The 22,549-nt window shown below is 39.2% G+C and overlaps 1 protein-coding gene across 5 annotated transcripts in view; it reads left to right on the top strand.

Moving 5' to 3' along the window:
• The window catches only part of rnf217 (ring finger protein 217), a 39,600-nt gene that overhangs the window by 6,912 nt on the left and 10,139 nt on the right, over window positions 1-22,549 (top strand). For 4 of the 5 annotated variants that reach the window (XM_088626940.1, XM_088626937.1, XM_088626939.1 and 1 more), the window contains exons 2-5: window positions 14,352-14,573; window positions 16,170-16,334; window positions 17,897-18,098; window positions 20,666-20,737. In XM_088626940.1, the coding sequence (XP_088483066.1) occupies window positions 14,352-14,573; window positions 16,170-16,334; window positions 17,897-18,098; window positions 20,666-20,737 (661 nt within the window). Of the gene's footprint in view, window positions 1-14,351; window positions 14,574-16,169; window positions 16,335-17,896; window positions 18,099-20,041; window positions 20,565-20,665; window positions 20,738-22,549 lie in introns of those variants that run through there. The other variant, XM_088626935.1, reaches the window with a different exon arrangement.

Here is a 22,549-nt window from a genome sequence, read left to right as displayed (position 1 = left end):
ATGTGCAGAGATTGTATAACAATGTGTTTTTTTAGCTCTTGTACTCGAGAGTGCCAGTCTTTGTATATTTTATTGCAAGGGGTCTCAAACGTAATTCCTGGAGGCCCTGGAGTGTCTTCTGGTTTTTAATCAACATATTATTTGCATAGTTGGTTTAATTAACTAAATGCATAATTATAATACTTCTAACAAGGCTCTGAGGTATGGTGTGTAACGGGTAACTGTATTTTTAATTCATTAAATGTTGCGCAATCGGTTGTAAAGGAGCATGAGAGAAAAAAAGGTGAGGTTGTCTCGCTGAGAGGATAATGAGTTTCATGGTTTAATTGGCTACTTTGGCTGGAATACAATCCAGAAGACTCTTGGCCAAGTTTGGTTTAAATTGACTTTGAGACTCCTGTTTTGTAGGCATGTTCAGCCAGTAGCTAAAGATCATGTTAAGCCAGCAATTGACAATTTACTGACGGTTCAATTAAAATGCAATCAGAGGAACCTGGGCTCCTCAACACCAGAGCTGTTAAGGAATGTGTTGATAATGGATGATGTCTGAGAAGCAGTGTGTCTTTTTTACACTACACTAGGGAGCATTTCCTTGTTTAAAGGGAAACTGCAGTACTAATTTCTCAAACCGGTTGTTAAATCTCGGTTACAAAATCAATTAATTGACAGTATCTCACAATTTTACAAATTCGGAATTAAGCACCTAATCGTGAACTTTGTGAAAGTACTGTATTATTGCCATGTTGTCACAAACCTCTGATCTTGTCACAGGCTGGAGCGAGAGTTTGCAAGAATTGCAATGTGACAAGCACGCCAGTGGCAAAGTCATGTGATGGTTTTGCTTCCTTTCAGCAATAAATAGGAAGCTTGTCGAGATCGATCAGATCAAAGATGGAGCAACGTACTAGTCAGTCCTAGAGAAAAGCCTGATTAAGCCCTAAAATTTGGTCAAAGTCAAAAGTCAAAGCTACTCTGGAGTGACTTAAGATTAAGAAAGTGAATGTCTTCCAGTGACCCAGTCAAAGTCCTGATTTGAGTCCTCCTGAGCCTCTGTAAACAGACTTGAACAGTTCTGCTCATCAATGATCCCTAAACAAAGTGAGAGAGCTTGAGCAAATCTGCTCAAGAAGAACGTGCAGAGATCACACCAAACCAGTGTGCAAAGCTGCTACAGACTTAGCCAGAAAGACCCATGCCTGCACTTACTGCTAAATGTGCTTCCATCAGATACAAAAACAAGGGCTACATGCAGTGGACTGATAAAATGTAAAAACAGAGTGTGTCATTATTTTAAGATTTAAAAACGCAAAATAGGTTTTGTGTTCCCTTATCATTTTCATCGGTCAGCTCCTGTGATGGCCTGTGTCCTGTCTAGGGTGAACCCTGCCTTGCGCCCATTGCTTGCTGGAATGGGATCCGGTCCCCCCATGACAGTGAATTGTATAAAGCGGTTAGAATATAGATAATTAGTGAATTGCAATGAATGCTCTTTCTCACAAACCCGACTTTGACTCGCAGTATTATGTGAAGAATGTACTGCAGGCTTGGAGATTTCAGATTCATGGCGTAGAATATTTTATAGTAGTTTGGAGTGAATGCCTGCTGTTGAAATTCATTGGCTCGAGATGGCGTCCATTTGCCTCTGTGCCTGATCCGAATCTGTCCTTTGAAAAAGACATCAGTGGAGGTACAGCTCTTCAGTTGATTGTTGTAATCATCAAGCATTGCTGTCCTGGGCTTGATACAATTACTGCAGTGCTTTGTGATGTACAACTTCCACCATGTGGACTTCAATCAGAATGCAGTTATTCAGGGAATATCTTATTGTACAGCAGTGTTTGCAACCTGTCCAATAAAGGCACATCCACTGTATAGTAAAGGACCTATATTGTGGGAATCAACCAGAATTGACAGTTTATGTAAATTATCTTGTTATGGTATATATTTGTTTGTTAGTTTTAGATGTCAAGACAGTTACAGAAAGCACATAACTACATACTCACCTAAGTACGTTTGTCAGCGCATGGTTAATTGAATTGAGTGAGTGTGAGTGTGAGTGTTACAGTCTGTGCCTGTGTGTGTGAGTCTATATCTGTGCGTGAGTCTGAGTGAGGTGAGTCTGTGTGTATTGTTGGGAGCTGAAGTTGCTGGAGAAAGAGTTGTCAGAAGTCATGTGGTAGAGAGAGATGGAAATTGTGCTCTAACAGCTGGAGGAACAGGAAAGCAAGGTAGAGGGGAATGGCTGTTTGGCATCATCACACTTCTGCATCTTAAACCAGCACATACAGCAGGTCTTGTTCATCATGGTTTCAAAACTTGTGATGGTGGATTCGAATAAGCTACAATATCACAATGGAAGACTGTTACTCTGGAAGACTTGTCATAGAAAATGCTGTTGTCTTTCATGAATATTGACACTGTTCCTGAGAAGGTGGAGTCACGCAATGTCAGTCATCAGCATGTTTAGAAATGAAGAGGAAATAAGGATTTTTTGTTGAGTAAATACAAAGAATTCTTAAGCAGCTACAAAACACCCCACCTATTTTGGGGAAACAATATGACAGCTTGAAAGTAAACCCAACGTTCTGTAGTCGGCTAATAGTACAAACTGAATGCCAACAGGTCCACCTATACTGTTACAACTTGGAGATAAGAGAATAGAAAGTGGGAAATAATATTTCAAATAAATAATAACCCCCAATTTCTATTTATTTGAGTTCTTTATTCTCTAGCGCTGCTCTGTCAAAAGAGTAATAAATGAGAGGCAAAACAGGACAAAGATTAACAATAACCATAACACAAAACTATGCATCCATCAGTCTTCTAACTTCTAACATCAGTCCTCTAACTTCACCCAGTTCAGAGTTCTGTCCATGCAGGAAGAATCCCAAGTCCAGAATTGAGCTCAGGACCCCAGGGTTGTGAGACAGCACTGTGCCACAATGCCACCCAACACAAAATGTTATATAACATTCTCTCTAGCTCTAGTAAGCTAAATAAAAGAATACGACGCTCTCTTCCTATGACCTGGATGCCCAACGGTCAGTGGGAATCCATCTGTCGAGTCTGAAAATGCATCACCAAACCAGTAGACAACACTTACAGCCTGAGAAAGGAAAACAGACTTTCCTACAAGAGAGGACAGCAAGATAGCAGATTGGTTTGTCAATCTGTTACTCTCCCTTCCTTGTGTCCTCTCTCTTTTCTGTTCTTCCTACCTCTCCTGTGGCTTCTTATGCTGCTATTAGCACAAAAGACTGATGATTTACCAAGAAGTTAATTAACTAGAGTAAACCAGAAAATCCACCTAAACCTCTGTGTTTACCAGCCTGAAAGCTTAGCTGAAACTTTGTTAAAGACTTTGTTTTTAAAATGTATGACACATCCGTCAGGTGTATTTTTACTGCTGTCTGTGTACTAAATATTAAGAGACTTTAGAAAGTGTTGTTTGCATATGCGAAATGAAATTTAAGAGCCAGGTGCAGAAATTACATTTCAATTAATTTGTTTGAATAAAAAATATGTAAAATACAAAACAAAGAAGTTTCATTTTGACCAAAGTATCTGCCACAATAGAACATTGGATTCCCCACAGTAGAGAATGGGACCCTTGATTTTATTTTCATCAGTAGCTGTTTGGCCTTTACATACAGTAAAGTTCCATCTAGAATTTTAAAGTGACCCCCAGGACTTGCTTACATAAAGATAGTCAATGGAGCTGAGGTCACGATAAGGTAAAGCCCTTGTTGTTATCAGTTAAGCACATTATTAAAGGATTGTAAAATTGCACTCCTGAAATGCAGTGATGCAGAGAGGAGAGAGGATGTTGCTGTGCTTAGTAGATATAGAAAACCTAATTGTGCATTTCAGATATGTTAATAAAACTCTCAAAGTGGTTGGAAAATTCCAAATAAAACAGGCCGAAGTAACTTATCATGCCTGATAGCTTTGAAATAAAAAAATAATGGTGGGACTAGAGATGACTCTGTGTATTGGTATAAGTGCGTTCTCTTGGCTTTCAAATCACAGCATTTGCTACTTCAAACTGTGGGGTTGGAGCTGTATTTCTGCAGTGGATGGATTCATATGGATGAATTGAAGAATCCTAGTGTGGTCAAACGGTGTTGGTACTAAATATTAATCCTCACCTCTTTATTTGCTCATAGGGGTTTCTGAAAACAATTAAAAATATGTAGAGAAGCATACAGGTATCTATACTGTACTCAGTTCAGCAATTGTCTTATTTTAATTTTTTTCCTTATTGTACTACTTTTATAGCAGCAATTAGTAAGTAATAAATAGTAATAAAAAGTGCACCCATCAGTTACATCAAAGGTCATCTGGAGAAACTGCCCAATATTGAGGTCTGTGTAGTATATAAACGTTATAGCAGCTTATCATAATTCTGGGAGCTCAATTTTCAAGTGAAGTAATATAGATTATTTTGCAAGAATTCAGTAAATACTGTGCATGTTGTGACAATGAAAACATTATCAAGCAGTCTGAATATGAGTTCTGCAGTATCTCATTACTATGTGTGACAAAGACAAAATCTGAAATATAAATATATATTTATCCCACTCTGTTTCATAACAACTAGTGTAAGCACCATTTGGATTGATTTTGAAATAACTATGTAAGCAAACTCAGCCTTTGAAAATGTTATGAATATTCTACTGTAGTATATTAAACCCAATTCTGAATTAATCTGTGATGATTGTATTTCAAACAGATGAAAGCTGTGGAAATACAAGATGAAAGGTGTTTATTTTACATCATGTGGATCATCTGAAAGAAGGAGGCCACCTTTTTAAAAGCTAATTGATAGCACTTTCTTTTCACTTCATGCAGATAGATGCTACCACGGCCATGCATTATTATTAAAGTGCAAATTTAATTTGGCAGTGAACGAGGTAACAGAGTTCGAGGTCTCAGTAGGCTTGTAACTCACATAGGAATTAGACTGTGAGAGTTATGATTACAGACAGTATAATGTAAACTTCTTGGTATATATAATGATCCTTCTTGGTATCTATGGTAGCCAGCAGCCATATCACTCTGCAACTCACAGCTGGCAGCCCACTGAAGCTCAGCAGGTGTGATCCTGGTCAGTACCTGGATGGGAGACCTCCTGGGAAAAACTAAGGTTGCTGCTGGAAGAGGTGTTAGTGGGGCCAGCAGGGGGCGCTCATCCTGCAGTCCATGTGGGTCCTAATGCCCCAGTATAGTGATGGGGACACTATACTGTAAACAGGCGCCGTCCTTCGGATGAGATGTAAAACCGAGGTCCTGACTCTCTGTGCTCATTAAAAATCCCAGGGTGTTTCTGGAAGAGTAGGGGTGTAACCCCAGCATCATGGCCAGATTTCCCATTGGCCCTTACCAATCATGGTCTCCTAATAATCCCCCTCTATAAATTGGCTTCATTACTCTTCTCTCCTCCCACTGAGAGCTGATGTGTGGTGAGAGTTATGAATCAGCATCCAGGTGGATGCTGCACATTGGTGGTGGTGGATCCCCATTACCTGTAAAGCGCTTTGATTGGAGTGTCCAGAAAAGCGCTATATAAGTGTAAGCAATTATTATTATTATTTTTATTATTATTATTATTATTATTATTATCATCTGCTTGTGAGAGTATGCTTCTGGGCCTTGTAGGTATATTTTGTAATTAGACTAATCATGTCATCATGCAAATATGGATCTAGTAATCCAGGAAGGATTGGAGAATCTTTAAATGTATTTCAGGAAATGCACACAGACAACAGCTGCTTTACTTATTATACTGTAGCTTTTGGCATAACAGATCTGTGTCTGCCTGAGAAAATTTGAAGATTTTAGGTCTGGTTGTTGGCCTTCTGCTGCTTGCTCTTTCAGTTCCTTGGAGGGTGCTTCTGAACGGAGACAGTGGGAGCTGTCAGTTGCTGTCATTAAGTAAGAATAGCTTATCAATTTAGTTCCTCACTCTGTCAACATCCAGTTGTGTTCGTTCTCATTAGTGCAGAATATTCCCAGGCATGCAGTGTTAAAAGGCATGCTGATGCACAGAGTGTATTTTTGCTGTACTGTATGTCAAGAAAGTCCATGCATTGTTTATATGGCGAACTTCATTACACAGAGGAGTGGACTTATGGGGGCACGTCACCATTAATCTTGTTATGGTAAACTCAATGCCATCACTGCACAGCATTTACTTGAATCTACTTAGGCAGTTTCTTAGTTTCTTGCCTCCCCCCTAATTTAAAACAGAAGTGAAGACAGCCGGGTCTATTAATCAACATTTCTTTAACTAGTACCAGGTATACAGCTCACAATCATCTTGATGAAGGATTATGTCTTGTTAAATTTTATTTTCATGGCTGGCATAGAACATCATTAAAAGAGCCTCTTTCAACAGAGTTGGCATTTCAATGTCCTGCAAACATTTGCACTTATCTTCACTGTTGTTAACAAACGTGTCCCCTGTCATCCACTCAGTGATGAGGCTGGAGTTTTCACTGTGATGCCGCCTCAACATGATTGGTGCAGGGAGCCTCTGGTAAAGCTGAATTATAGTCTTGTTCATCATCATACAGTAACTGAAGGTATTTACTATGGTTACTAACCATCTCAGTTTTGGCATGATAGAAGCTAATCTAAACTGGACTCATAAATAGGACAAGAAAGGATAGTCTACCTGCTGTGTTTTATACAGTGCCTTTTTTAATTCCTGGCATATTTATATAATGGTATTATTGCACAATTTCGGGGAAAGGCAAAGTACTTATTAAAAATGAAGTGTTGGCCGAGAACAGTTACTTCCCCATCAGCTCCATATATTAAAACAAATCTGCAGAGACTAAACTCAGGGCCAAAAAGAAGCTGGATTACAGTGCTTCCACAGCGTTGCCGAGTACTGTAATATATCAGAGAGATGTGTAGCTGAACACTTGGACTCTAATGATAACCACTGACAGCTGGGGATGAGGTTTCAGCGGGAGCAGAAAGCTAGCTAGGTGGGTGTTTAGTTGGACAGTGATAGACACATACAGTAGATAGGTGTGCTGAAAATGAACTTCAAATCCAAAATATTCTGCCCTGCATTGTCTCATTTAATCAAGACCTAGAATACTTACTTAAAAATTAAATGATACCCTGTAACAATCAAATGTGATAACTGTTGTCCATATTTAACTTTCACAGGCTAAAATTATACCTATTTTTGTAAACATTTTGGGATTGGACAGGAACAAAAAGGACTGAAACCTTAAAGGCGACAAAATAAAGTCAAGAGCAATACGCTGGTAAAAATCATCTCAAACAACAACCATATAGCAAAGATAAATTGTCCATACTTCTTTCCCCTTAGCGAAATACTCTCATTTTTGTTCTGGTAAAGAGCCTTGCAATTGTGTTTTGTATAAACTGTAGTGATAATAGGGCTTGGCTTAAAGACAGCTCTAGTAGTTCAATCTAGAGAAAATAAAGGCATTTACTGCTTTCTTAGCATTGGATAAATAGATGAAAGATCTAATTTTGGTAATATTTCTTACAGTAAATTATAAAAACCTACTTTATAATATTCTAATACATTCCAAAGATTAAAGTTATTTAAAAATAGCAATCAGATTTTTCACAGCTTATTGGAAAGGTTTGCCCTTGGAAGGGGAGTCAGAATGCTTAAGGCTGCAAATAAAAGTCTAAAAGCTAAATGTAGCAGATTATCCTTTAGTCAGATTTGCCTGCCTACTATTTTAATCTCAGGTTATGAATTTATTTCCCTGTGTATTAATTTAGTTTCTGGTTTCAGTCATATATCTGTCTCTAATTACAAACAAGGCACTGTTCCAACACAGCATGTGCACTCCATGAGTACAATGAGGACAGAATATAACTTTTCTGCCTTTTTTTTGGGTTTAATTTTTTTCCTTTCTCTCCAAGTTATACCTTTTCTTTTAAAAGTTTATCTAAGGTAATATTAAAAGTTGTCCTTGTTTGTTGTCTGCCTGGGAGGTTGTGGACAGTTAACCAGTTAGAATTCAAACTAATTTGGCATCTGCCTGGGGAGCCTGTACATTTCAGCAGCTGCCCACAATATATCTAAGCAGTGCTTATTTGATTAGAAAAGAAAAAACACTTTTTCCAATTACATTTTATAGCTTTCAGTCCTTCCTTGAAGGACAGTTCACTCTGCAGTGTGATCTCTGGTTTCTGCAAATGCAGGGCTCTGACACACTGGTGGAACTGTTTGCAAATAATGAGCTACCTATCAACAACACCTGCTTTCCATCTCTCGGAGTAGCAGAGTTAGTTAGCTAGACTTGGAAAAGCTGTTTTGTTCTTGCACAATAGAAATCTATGCTACAAACAACAAATATTCTCAACAATGATTAATGATTTTTAGGAGGGTACTGTAAGTAAGCTGTATCACTGAAGAGTAAGTACATGAAAGTAATTTGAAAAGTTTATTCCCAATACTGAGGTTACTTAATAATGCAGCAGCAAGAAATTTGTCTGTCTTAAATCCAGCAGTACCAGTTATTTGTCATGTTTTCTGTTTTCTTTGATGCCAGGAATCCCTTGATGCAATGTGGAGAAAAAGATGGATTATTGATGGAAATGCTGAGACTTAATTTTGAGGTTCAAGATGCTGGCTTTTAAATTCCAGGGTATTGGCATCAGCCCTCTGATCCTCTCCATCCTTGTGCTGGCAATTAAACGGCAATTAAGCGCTTGGGCCTGGATCCTGTGTAGGTGCTTAGTTTGCATTTACACACTTGCATGAATAATAGCTGTCACTGTGGAACCAGTTTGTCTATGACTAGGATGGGCTAGACAACAGAAACCTCTTGCCTGTAAATCTCTTTCCAGTATTGAGAGCAAGCCTGCTTGATGCTCTGTGACAGTTGATCTAGAATTAATATCTTCTAGAAAATTGTTGTCTGTTAATTGTTAATATCTTATGGAAAATGTTAATTAGTTACTGAACTGTTGTTTCTGCATCTATGTGTCACCCAAGAATGAACCTACAGTTAGTTTTGCTGTATACTGCCATGTTGTACCTTAAACTAGATGGACAGTTTGCTGGGGGTAAATAGGATCAGTAAGAGATGTTGGCAGTATAAATCACGAGTGTAATTCTATATGGAATGAATTGTTAAATTTTAGTTTAATCTTCTAAGAGTAGACTTGACGAGGGAAGGTTCATGTTCTAAGCATTCATTACGGAATGCTTTCCATACACAACATCATTGTTCTTCCAAAACTTCAGTTCTCAAACATTCAGTTGATGCCAATAAGTTTCTTTTATTTCTTAGCGTGTGGAAAACTAATACTGTTCTGTAGTAGGGTGTGCAACCTGTTAATTCAACAGGTTAAGCAGTTTCTAATTTCTCTGCCTGACCTGCTGTCTACTGGGGCTGCTGGCATACAATGGCTCCAGCCTTTTACAATGCGTGTAAAGTGCTTAGGGATTCTTGAGGATGACAACACTTTATGAATTGAAATAATAGTAATAATAAAAAAACTTTAGCGAAATAGTATTTAGTAAATACTATTGGATTTCTATTATTACCCAGCTGACATATAGTAGATACGTATAGACACTGTACCAAATGGAGCCATGCAAACAGTAATCATTTACTTGATGATATCCGTATTAATAATTCTAATATAATATTAACAACAACAATGATATTAATTTGCCTTATTCACTACACCCAAGCGTGCTATTCTTCCTCCAGAGAATAATACGATTCTTGCAAATCTCATCGCTGTATAACAGTTTCACAGTTTTCAAGCCATTACATCTGTTGGCATATCCAAGGGACCGAGCAGTGCATTTCCAGCTCGTGGTCTTTTATGTTTTCTGACAGCCATATAAAGAATCTCTGGGAGAGGAGCGGCTGTGTCATTATCCTGGAGACTTGTTAGTGCCACCATTGTGGGAAAGAGCTCTGCACAGGGGATTAGCTTCTAATTGTGTGTCATGTCCTGTTAAGAACCACCATACAGTGCGGGTTTATGACACCTTGCTTTACTGGGTTAAAGGGACTCGATCAGCTGATGAATGCACTTATACCAAATGGCACTGAAATTAAATTTCTCCCATCACTTGCTCTTATTTGAGGGGATAAAGCGTTCTCCCTTTGGAAACCTGATCCTATTATAAAATGTTTCTTTATTTTTTTAATGCTAGTTTGTGGTCAAAAAACCCATTGGCAAAACCCGTCATGACTAACTTACTGTAGAATACAGCTGTGAAGAAGCAAACAGAAATAAGAAAAGAGTGCAGGATTTTTCCACACAGTGATTACAATTTTAATGCCCAAACCTCTGTTTTTTCTGATGTCTCTGTATTCAATTAAATGTTAAAACATTGCAGAGGATTAGTGACTCTTCTTGTTTAGTAAATTTCTCATTAGTATGATGTATGGGCGACCAGCTCCTGACTGGAAGGTCCTGGGTTCAGTTCCAGGCAGGGGACAGCGATGTAGCTTGCTCTATTTCCTTCGAGACGGCTCACAGGTCCAATCAGCCTGCTTTCCAAATGAGTACCAGTACCGGGGGTTAATCCTTCTGGGGGTAATAGACCACATCACCTCCACCTGCAGTGTCAGATGGCTGAGAAAAAAATGGTGTCCCTTGCCCCCCATTCCCCCAGGGGCCTTTATGGCCTGAAAAGGGACCTACCTATGATGTATGGGGCAAATTTTATTTTTTATCATTAGCTTACAGCCTAAAGATTGGTTGAGCCCTTTCTGATGTATTAAATGTCAATACCTTTGTCTTGTGATCTTCAGTTTGTTTGGTGGCTGATTCATTTCTCTGGATATGTATTGTAGTAGACATTACTTTAATGCAACTGAGCATTTTAGCCTAGGATGATTTGATAAAGGAGATAGTAGTGAAAGAATGGTTTGTAAAGATGTTGTTAACAAGAAGCGCAATGCATATATTATGTAGGAACAAAGGTTATCACCTATAGCACAATTAAGGAAAAGTTACAGTATTACTCAAAATATGAATAGAGGAGGAGTGTTTCAAATTTTAAAGCCAATTTAAAAAAAAACTGTAATGAAGCTGGATGAGAACTTTGAAAAAGTAACCTACTGTACAATCAGATTACACAGACTGGCCACATTACCACCTGTCACTTGTTCTTATACTGGTTTATTATTTTCAATATGGAGTGGAAGAAAACATTACTGCTGAGAAGGAACATCAATGCAAAAGAATATGAAACATGTATTGTTAGTTTCTAATTTTTATGCACTTTGGTGTTGTGCTGTTATCATAGGCGACAATGTCTGTTGTCATCTAGAGATAATATAGGGTTATTGTCAATAACCCTAAAACGTTATCATCTCTTCGCCTTTCAGCTGGTGTACATGGGACCTTAAGATTTTCATAATTTTGTGCATCTGTCTGTTACATCCATCCATCTGAAGTTACGGTCAGTTTATTTGTCATATGACCGAGTACGATGAGATGCTTATTAAGATAAGATAAGCTCTGATACAAAGACATTAAGGAAACAGCAAACATAAACACAGAACAGCAACAATAACATACAACTTAAATACAAGTCAGAGAAGCAGTGTGAGAAGAAAACAAACATCAGTGTGAGTCAGTGTTAGCGGTAGAATTCAATAATCTGACAGCTTGCAGGAAGAAACTGTCTTTGAATGTGGTGCTCTGTGCATTTTTACTCCTATGACCTTTTCCAGAAGGAAGGGGAGAGAAAAGTGAGAAACCAGGATGATTCTTATCCTTACCAATACTCCCAGCCTTCCTGAGACAGCAAGTTGTAAAAATTTCAAGTGGGTAGCTGAAGTTGTGTCTGCATGCATAGGCTGCAAAGGAACAAGTAAAAGAGAAGAAAAGAGGAGCCTGTGGCTTTGGAGCCTTCTTCGGGTGTGTGAGAGAGAGGAAAACCTGCAGTTGATAAAGCAGAGGAGAACAACAGCCGGGAGTGGAGAGGAGGCGGAAGCAGGAGAGAAGGAGTACCGTGACTCAGTGAGAAGTCAAGAGGTGAGGAGAGGTGTGAAGTCAAAACCTGCAAATGAAGGAAACGAGTCTGTCATTGAGAGAAGAGGGAAGGTCTGATCCTAGTTTCAGGCAAATTTTGGTTTCGGATGTCTTTCTGCAATAGGAGTTCTGAAACCCCTCTGTGAGGAGTCAAACGGAGAGATCAGTATGATCATGATCATTCGAGGTGAAATGAGAGACTATGGGTTTGGAGAGATCTTTGATACTCACAGCCCTGGTATGTTCCCTGAAATGGTCACCCAGTCTCCTTCCTGTTTCACCCATGTAGATGGCTGGGCATTTACTGCAAGAGATACAGTAAAATAAGGTTGCTGGAAATATATGATGTAATTTGAGTGATCAGGACCTGTCTAGAGGGCCCCTGAATGAGCGTGGTATTGAACAAATATTTACAGGTGATACAGCGAGCTCTGTTGCAAGGGAAAGTGCCTGGTGTGGATGAGAGCTGGGGGTGGTCAAGGGATCTGTGAACAAGGAGGTTACACAGATTAGTTGGTTGGAGATATGAGATGATGGAGCGGTCAGAAAAAAGGGTACCACTCAGTAGCGCACCTGTAAAATGTAGTAAGGGTAGTTGAAAATAGACCACATTGTCAACTGTTGTGCCTTATTTGTAGCTCCAGTTACATGCTGGGGACATGTTAAATTGTAAGTAATGAAGCAAAGGAACAAGTAAAGGTTCATTCCCTGCTGGAAAGAGAAGAAAAGAAACACGTTTCGGCTGTGGAGCCTTCTTCAGGTGTGAAGATAGTAAGGTCCTCATACGGTGGATTTTAATACATTTTTTTAGAGTTCATGTCATGGTTCAGTTCACTTAACGGTGTGGTATTTGGTGAGGCTGAGATGGAACAGACTGAATTCAGGGTATCTTTTTTGCCATTATAGTAGAGTCTTTGCCCAATTTAGTTTACATGGCATGACAGTATGTTTGTGCTAATTTCACTTCAACCTTTTTATGTAAAACAAAATACATATTTTACTCAATTCTCTTTTATGGTTCAGTCACAGTTCACAGATGATCAGATTTGGCAACATATACTGCTGCGTACATGATGGGTAGCTCCAGACGTCCACAACCTCTTGTTTTAAAGATGTCCTCGAGGCAGACTTAGAGCTTGGAATATCCCGTTTTATATATATTTTGTGGTTTTGCATTACATTTCCTGTGATTGCAGTCTTGCAAGTCTAAGTCTCTTGTTTTTGTCTCATCCATGTACCTGTCTAGTTTGTGAAGTACTCCAGAATGTGGTATAGAAAGCAATCTATACTCTGCTTTCTGTACACTAATCAGTTTTCGATGGAAAGACGTAGGTTACGTTTATTGCTTGCAATTTGAAAAATGAGAAACTTCTTTTTAAGTAATGATTTCTAAATTCATGCAGTCTTTTCCTTAGAACACTACTACAGTATGTTACTGATCGTCCAATACAATAACATAAAATGTAATAAAAAGAATTTGACAACAGAGAAAAGGGAGGTAGAAAGCAATTGAAAAAAGAACGAGAAATTGACTTGTGTTACGTGACATGAATCTGTTTTGCGTATGAATTTTATCCTCACTCCCGCTGAGGTGCTGCAGAGCGATCTAGCATTTCCATGGCGACCGGTGGAGTCTCAGCTCACCTGTCCGTCAGCTGGTTGCCATGGTTAAACTATCAGACAAGAAGCCTGTACCACCTGTGCACTTACAACCACACCCGTCTCAGGATCAGGCCTGTGTAAGATCTGCCTTGGCTTTACTCGGGGCTCTGTTATAGAGTTCTGCTCTGAGCCACAACTCTTCTCTTGCTTTGCATTCCCCGCTTTGTGCTTCTCTCTGAACTCTGCTACATTCTGACCTTGCCTAGCGGGATACCTGACTATCAGCCGACCCTGCTTTGTTACGACTGCGGCCACTAATTTCATTTGCACTCTGCTCCAGGCTACGGACTTGGATTGTTGGCCTGACTTTGGCTTTGGATTCTTTCGGAGCTTTTCAACAGTGTCTACTCGGGTGCAAACTTTGCGTGTTCTGACCACAGCTCTGGACAGTGTTTGCAGGCTCATCACCGCACTGTGCTCTTGGGTTGACCTCACGGACACGGACGAGCCGCGGTGTCACAGTGTGACACTAATGTGTTTTGCAACGTGAGAATGGGTAGGGCTGTGCGAAAAGGAGGCTGAAAGGATGGGAATCTGATCAATAGTCAATAGGAAGGCAGCAATCGGTCAATGAATGTTTTCACTCTATGCAAGACGAAAAATACTTAGTCTTTCACAGCTGATTTATACTGTTGTTGTATCCCTGCACTAAGTGCACTGGTTAATTTTGTCGCCCACAGGTCCATCTGGGGCGCGTGGGTATTACATGTCCCATCACGGAGTGCAGTGAGCACCTGGAGGACAGCACAGTGTTGGCACACCTGCCTGGTGAGGACATAGCCAAGTACATGTACTTCCTGGAGCTGAGCAGGGTAGACTCCAGCACTAAACCCTGCCCACAGTGCAACCACTTCACCTCCCTCAAGAGCAAGACACCCAGCAAGTCCGAGAGCAGATACAAAGTAAGCGTGCTTTCTCTCCGGCATGCTACGATTTATTCTGTATGTTTTCCAATATACTGTACAGCATTCTCACCAGTGAGGTGAGAGGGAGGAGCTGGGGAGAAACTACAGTTGTAATTCCAGGCTGAAAAGGAATAAAAAAACATTTTTCAGCCATTGAACATTCTCCAGCTGTGTTGGAGATGAGAGTGAGCGGGAATGTGAGGCCAAGGGGTGGTCTAGGGCTTTCCCTCACAGAAAGATCCTGGGAACAGGTAGAGCTGGGGGAAAAGGCAGCAGTCTGTAAGCGAGGGCCGAGGTTAAGCGGTATGGATCATTTTGGATTCTGATTTATTTTTATTGTAGGAGTCTTTGAATCTTAAAATAAATAAATTACTATTGTTCTTCCTGTCTGCATCCTTTCAAAGGGATTGGATTTGATTTCTCCTGTACCAGAAAGATATCAAAAGCCAAAATTACAGAACAATTACAGAACACAGCAATGCAAGACAAAACTGTGCGTTTTGGAACCACAGTCTTCCAAGACTGTCTGAAACTAACATCACTATATGTTTTAACTAAATAGTGAGTTTCCTGACTATATTTCCTGCAACACAGAGAAATTCAAACTATTTAAGTGATATGCACAGAGGAAAATGACTTACTTTTTTTTAACACATTGGCAACATCATTCTCTCGTTGTAAATTTAACGAAGTGCCAATTCTTTTTTTAAGATTTAAATTTTTCTCACAAGGTAGAGAATTTAGATAATAGAGAATTTAATATGGATGTTACAGATTACTTTTCAATAATATGTATATTATATATATATTATATGTATATAATAATATATAATAATAATGTATATATATGTATATCAAAATATATGTTTTCATACATATTGTAGCTTTGTGGCATAAATAGAAATAATTAGGATATTCTAATTGGTAGCTTGTTCATGTTTTGGAGTTTTTCACAGTGTGCTCATTGTACTGTTATTATTATGTTATTTATGTGTCATTAAATGTCAAAAGCAATGAGTGAAGATTATTTCTCAGTGTTCACTCCTTGTCTGGATCCTACTGTATACAGTACTCTCCTGGTCACATAGGGGTGGGTTGCTGGGAAACAGGCAGATGTATGTAATTCCCTAGTATTTCTGCTGATTTGTGTCATGGATCATGTTTCAGCAGAGGGGTGTGTTACTGATTAATAAATCTTTAAAAATGCATTCTTTCATATAGATTGACCTCTGTTAAATGCCCATCATGTAAATGTTTTTTTCCTTTATCACAGAAGTGTTGCCTTTATTAGATTATTTGTCATTATCTTTCTACTGTCTTCGATACTGTCTTGTATACACGTATATATATCTACCATGTTCATCTTGATTTGTTCCTACAGGTGCAGAGTCTTGATTTGTTCCTACAGGTGCAGAGTCTCGATTTGTCTTGATTTGTTCCTACAGGTGCAGTGTCTTGATTTGTCTTGATTTGCTACTGCAGGTGCAGAGTCTTGATTTGTCTGGCTTTGCTCCTGAAGGTGCAGTGTCTTGATTTGTCTTGATTTGCTATTGCAGGTGCAGAGTCTTGATTTGTCTGGCTTTGCTCCTGCAGGTGCAGTGTCCGACGTGTCAGTTTGTGTGGTGCTTCAGGTGCCACGCTCCCTGGCACGATGGTCTGAACTGCAAGGACTACAGGAAGGGAGACAAGCTCTTACGCCACTGGGCCAGTGCAATTGAGCATGGCCAGAGGAATGCTCAGAAGTGTCCCAGGTGCAAGGTGCGTCCTTTAGGAGACATCTGATTTTAGGCTAACATATCACTTTGTCTGGAGCCCGCTAAGTAATATTGTCTGTAGAATAAATGGTACCTTTATTTTTTAAAGAGAATAAAGCTGTGATCTTTAATACTAAAATAACAGTATCTTTAAACAGACACTGAGATCATGATTATTAATTCATTCCAGAGTCAATTCCTTACTGTGGAAACTGGACATCTAGTAACGTTCAGTAGGAGATCTCCCTTGACAGGATGAAGTACAGAAGTATGCTGCTTCATTCTCTGGTTCAGGGAGACTTAACAAAGAAAAGGTGAGCTGTCAGTGCCCATTGAAAGGAGCATCCTGAAGATCTGTTAAATCAAGAATCCGCGGTCAATGATAGTGTGTTCAGTTTTGTTCCACAACATCCAATTAACGACAAACGTGGAATTCTACCAACACTCAATGAGGTGAAGTCATCACACAAATGAAGACCTTCAGGGCCGCAGCATGGGATTGAATTAAGTCAAGTGAACAGGAACACTCTCTCATCATACGAACCTGAAGATAATCTTGAATGATCTCATGGATACCATGTACAAATCTTCCAGAAAGGCAACAACTATAGGAATTACAGGGATCAGTATAAGACCTGAATAGTCCCATTCCTCCTGCTGCGGAGCTTCTCCACACATTGCAGTGGCGTGTCAGTTTCTTTAAAGGGACAGCAAGCATAATTTTTATTGTCAACCATTTACAAGAACAATTTTGTTATGAGACACTCTGGAAAATCCTTCCATTCATTCCACTATCTGTTGCAAATGAAGAAGCCCCAGCTCCATCATTTCAGGTCCAGGATCACTGGCTTTAGAATGCTGTGCATCACCCACACCATGATGAGGGAACCTTGAGGAAGCAGGTGCTTAAGGATCACAACATTAAAACTGAAACCAGACTGCTGGTCTGTTGTGCAGGTCATCATGCCTACCTTACTGTATGGGGCTTAAACATGGAGAATGTACATGACATATTTAAATGGACTGGAGCTGCTGTTTGTGGAAGATTGTGTGTATCAAGTGAGATGACAGGTGACCGTTAGTATTCTCTCCTACACAGGCATTACAACCATTAAAGCACTGATCCTCCATCATCAGCTCTGCTAGGTGGGTCGTCTGGCTTGTCCAGACATTAAACTCCGGTAAGAAAGATCTCTTCTCCTAGCCTGGCCAAGGCAGTCATGTCGGAAGAAGAAGGAAGGAGCTTTACCAAGATGTGGTAAAAGTCATGCAAAATCAATGTCAGCTCCTGAGAGATTATGCCCCGCGACTGAACCAGATGGAGGAAGAATATATGTGAGTTTTCCTCAACCCCTCTGAGATTACAAGGAAGCAAAGAGAGAGTGCTGAAGACACCTCAATTTTCCAAAATGTTATTAGTCGGTGATAGTTCCATTTATACGCCCTATACGTGTTCTCCATTCAAACATTTCTGTATATTTCTTAAATTTCTGCACTCCTCCCAGTGTCCGTGTGCTTCAGTTTGTTCTGCCTCTGATAACTGATACGTGATTTCTTTATTGACAGATTCATATCCAGAGGACAGAAGGCTGTGACCACATGACCTGCTCGCAGTGTAATACTAACTTTTGCTACCGCTGTGGTGAAAAGTACCGACATCTCCGATTCTTCGGTGACCATACCTCGAACCTCAGCGTTTTTGGCTGTAAATACCGCTACCTCCCAGAAAAACCCCATCTGCGCCGACTAATTCGGGGCTCTGTCTGTGGTAAGCATACACTGACAATACATGTCCTCTGATTGCCATGTCCTGTATTTAAATGTAAAATACATTTATAAAATAGTTTTGTACCTTATAAGTGTTTTTTGCACAATCTAGTGCTATCAATTTTTGTATGGTGATAAATGATCAAGATTTACATCACAGTGCAGTGAACAGTAAAACAACAACATATCCAAGCTTAGAATTTCAGCTCTTCACACTTGCTGTATAGTACTTGTCATATCGTTTAAATGTGGAGATAGTTAAATTTACAAGAGTTATGACTTTTTGTGTGAATTTTCATTTTTCAACATGTTACTAGGTAGCCCCGGGTCTGCAGAAGGAAGTATTTCTGCTAGATTTTTATTATTATTTGGATGTTATTTTGGTTTCCTGCCCATTGACAGAAACTACAGATGCATGGCGGAGTCGCCTCTTCACAAGACTGTGGAGAATGCATGATCTCCCATTCATTTACTCATTCTTGCTTTGTATTCTGACATTGTCTAACGTATACTGAGGTGCAGTTCTCATGTTTTGAGACCTGTGCCTAGTTATAAGGAATAGTAAAGGAGAGGAAAGCTGGATAATACTGGATAATACTGGATGTTTTTCATACTTTAGGACCCGTTTCTGTATTTTTGTACTTCAAACTGCAAACTGCCTTCCTTTACTATTGAAAAGTTTTTTTTTACTATTAAAGTTGTGTGTTACTGACATCCTGATTTAGTGAAATTCATTATGAACTAAACTTAATGAATACTGAAGTGAATAATGAATAATTAAAGACATAACAAATACAGTATGGCTATAGAGGACTTTTAAAGCATTCAAAAAAAATTTAGGACTACTTTACTGTATGTTGACATTTATGTTTTAAAGACTTATTGTCATTGGTACCCTCTAATCTCAGATGAATAAAAAATATGGAAATGAGAGAGAGTTCTCTTAAAAGAGAATTCTATAAAAAATACGCCACTGCCTGAAAGTTTAGCACTCTGTCTAATGTACAGTTTGCTTTTGCTTTTAAACTGGTAGTTCTGTAAACTGACTTTCCATTAAATTAATTTGAAAACTTTCAAAGTTTGATGTTTTCCATTTAAATGAGAAGAAATATACAGTTCCATTCAAATGCTTGGAAATATCTTAAGCTAATTTTTCAAGAGAAAAATCGTAAGGACACAGACATCTTACTAAACTTGTCACATCTCAAAATTCTGCATTTCAGTGTGGTGTCCGGCAGCACAAACAAGTTTTGATTCTTAATATCAGGAACCTGCTTCCAGATATTGGTCACTATTATATTTTTTCACATTAGAAAGAGGCACCTTCACAATCCTCTTAAAAAGCTTTTCTTTCCTAGAAGATGGAAGCTCAACAAATAATTATGTTCTTCAGTTATCTGCATTAAATGAGGGCTAGTATTGAGTGTTCATGTTTGCAGAGTCAGACATTGTATCATTAGCTCTCATGTGTTGGCAAACTACTAAAGACTGGGTTCATCTAATGTTCCCCGTATCAGATGAAATGAGCAGAAGAATACAGATCACATCTAATACATCTATACTTTGGCATTCATCCTTGTGGCCTGGTCCTTGCTTTTTCATATACTGTATTATGTAAGCTCTGTTATACCTAAAGATCAGCTGAAGTGAGCTATTGTGATTTTCACTGGTCGTGTATTAAATATTTAAACAATATGCTTTCCTAAGTAGTGAGGCATGACATGTTGCACAGGAGTTTTAGTTCCCTGAATGGAGAATGGGTTTAAATTACAAGTCATCAGATCTACAGGCACTGCCAGTTTCCCTGTGTGTGTGTTCTGTGTCCTGTGTGGCATTTGCTTTATTTTATCACTGCTTTTACTTGGCTGATATTGTACATTATTGGTGACTTAGTGTGGAGTACTGTAACTAATATAATAATAATAATTCCTTACCCTTATACAGCACTATTCTGGACACTCCACTCAAAGGGCTACAGACTACAGAGAGTCAGGACCGCGATTTTACGTCTCATCCAAAGAACAAAGCCTCTTAACAGTACAGTGTTCAAGGCACTATACTGGGGCATTAGGACACACACAAACCGCAGGGTGAGAGCCCCCTACTGGCCCCACTAACACCTCTTCCAGCAGCAACCTTAGCTTTCCCAGGAGTCTCCCATCCAGATACTGACCAGGCTCACACCTGCTGGGTGTCAGCGGGCTGTCTGTTGTGAGTTGAAGGGTTATATGGCTGCTGGAATAATTTAAGAAGACTGTCATGGCTAATGCACAAATAAAGGGAAAAAAGAAAGGAGAAATTAACTTAAAAAACGTTGAATTCCTGCTTCTAAAAACAGAAATATTGTTCAATCTTGCTTTAGTAATACGGATTATATTACTTGTGACTGCTGAGTATAAAAAAGTGCTCAGAATTAATATATGCACCCACAAACCCCCCAGTGTCATGAAGGGTAATCAACTTCTGAATGAGCTGAACACATAAAAAATTTTATGTGTTATTTTAACACATAAAAAATAATATACCTACAAAAGATTTGTGCTCATGGTATGTTTGTTCTCTTTCCAGTAAGTAAAGTCCTTGTTGCCCCGGTGGTCATAGTGCTGGTGGTGGTGTTTGGAGCCATAGCCCTTGTCATAGGTAAGCATCCAAAGCACCTTCTGTCAGCATCCAAAGCTCAGCTGCAGGTCTTGAGAACTGTGGGTTTTCTTCAGTTCCCCATCGCTGCTGGAAAACTGAAAAAACAGAGCACAAACTGTTTTCTCTGGTCAGTTTTCTTTCTTGGCAGTACGTCATAGCTTTCCTTCCATGGAATTCACAGCCTGTGTGGAGACATTTCTTGAGCCCTGTTGTTAAACTTGACTTGTTTCACAAATTATCTTTAGTTGTTCAGACAAATGAATTGAACATGAACAATTTTCAGATGTGGAGATGATTTTAACGTGTGTGGTGTTCCTGGTTTCTTGAGAGTCTAAAGTTGGCTTTCTTAATATATTTGCAGGTGGGTCCTTGAGCACACACTACACTGTACAGGATTTTTCGAAGTATAATACATTGTTCACTTTTTAAACCTTTGAAACCTTAAGTGATTACAGAGAGACAACAAGAGATGGTGGTTAATAGTTTCACGTTGAAACACAAATAGATAAATATTAGGAGATGATGTTGGATTTGGAGAGGTCCACTCTGAATATGAAATGACGAGTGATTCCAAGACATGAAATTAAAAGGTAGGCAGAAAACTCAGTAATGCAAAGGACGTACTTTAGTTCCACTGCATAATAAATATAAACACATATGCATACACATCAATTGCACAAGTGATGTTAGCACATCAAGCTACAGCCCTATTATTGCTGCAGTTGATTTTTTTTCATCTATCAAATAGATGCATAATACTATCATGTGTAATAATTTTACAATTAAAAACTGCTTTGAAAAAACATTAAAGCCGTTTAAAGCTCCTCTGTCCACATTATAACATTTATATATGAATAATACACATATTTTTTATTTCCCTGGTTGTCTATGGCAACTGACACGACTCACGCAATTCCTTTTAGAGCCTGGCTTCAGCTGGCAGGTAGGCTTCTCACTGCTGATGGCCGGATGGATGACATTGTTATACAGAGAACTGAAGTTTGCTCAGTGTTCTTCTGTTTTCCACCTGACATTTAAATGTAGGTCTTGTAATGTAAGAGCAGGTGGTATTTGCTTTGCGACTTCTCACATAAAGGTTGTTTGTCTGACCTAGTTGTATGAGTAACTTTTGTTTGTGTGTCTCGTTTTTTAATAATAAAAAGTGACTTTGCACTATCAAAGCTTACTTCAGTTCACGTAAAATGAATCAGTTCAGGCTGTTATACAGTGTTTTGCAGTCATTTGGTAGTAAAACAGGAAGCAAAATTGCATGAGAAAACACTCCTTTTTTTTCCTGAACAGAATTTTGAATAAATTGGATACATTTTATTAAGGCATGTGTCTTTACCACTAATTACTGGTACTCGTAAAAGTTATATTTAACGTTTACTGATAGTGCTCCCTTTTACTACAACAGGTCGGCATACATAACATCTGATTGCAGGCATCTGCACAACTGTAATGAGAGGCTTTAAAACGCAGCAACTGAGCGTTTGAACCAATAGATTTTGTTGGGTTTTTAATTCCTCTCAGTATGTTTGGATAGTTGTGGGCCGCACAGTGGAGCTGTTGTTAGCATTGCTGCCTCACAGCACTGAGGCCCTGGGTTACATTCTGGAACTGGGGTGCTGTCTGTGTGGAGTTTGTACATTTTCCCCATGTTCATGTGGGATTTCTCCAGTTTTCTGACATGCTGGTGGGTTAATTGGCTTCTGGAAAAGCTGGCCCTGGTGTGAGTGTGTGTCTGTGTGTGTCTGCCCTGGTGGTGGACTGCTGCCCTGTCCAGGGTGCACCCTGCTGGGCTTGGCTCCT

The sequence above is a fragment of the Lepisosteus platostomus genome, chromosome 3 (assembly GCF_059453375.1).
Source record: "Lepisosteus platostomus isolate fLepPlt1 chromosome 3, fLepPlt1.hap1, whole genome shotgun sequence".
Lineage (NCBI taxonomy): Eukaryota > Metazoa > Chordata > Actinopteri > Semionotiformes > Lepisosteidae > Lepisosteus > Lepisosteus platostomus.
This window is presented reverse-complemented; position numbering and strand designations above follow the sequence as displayed.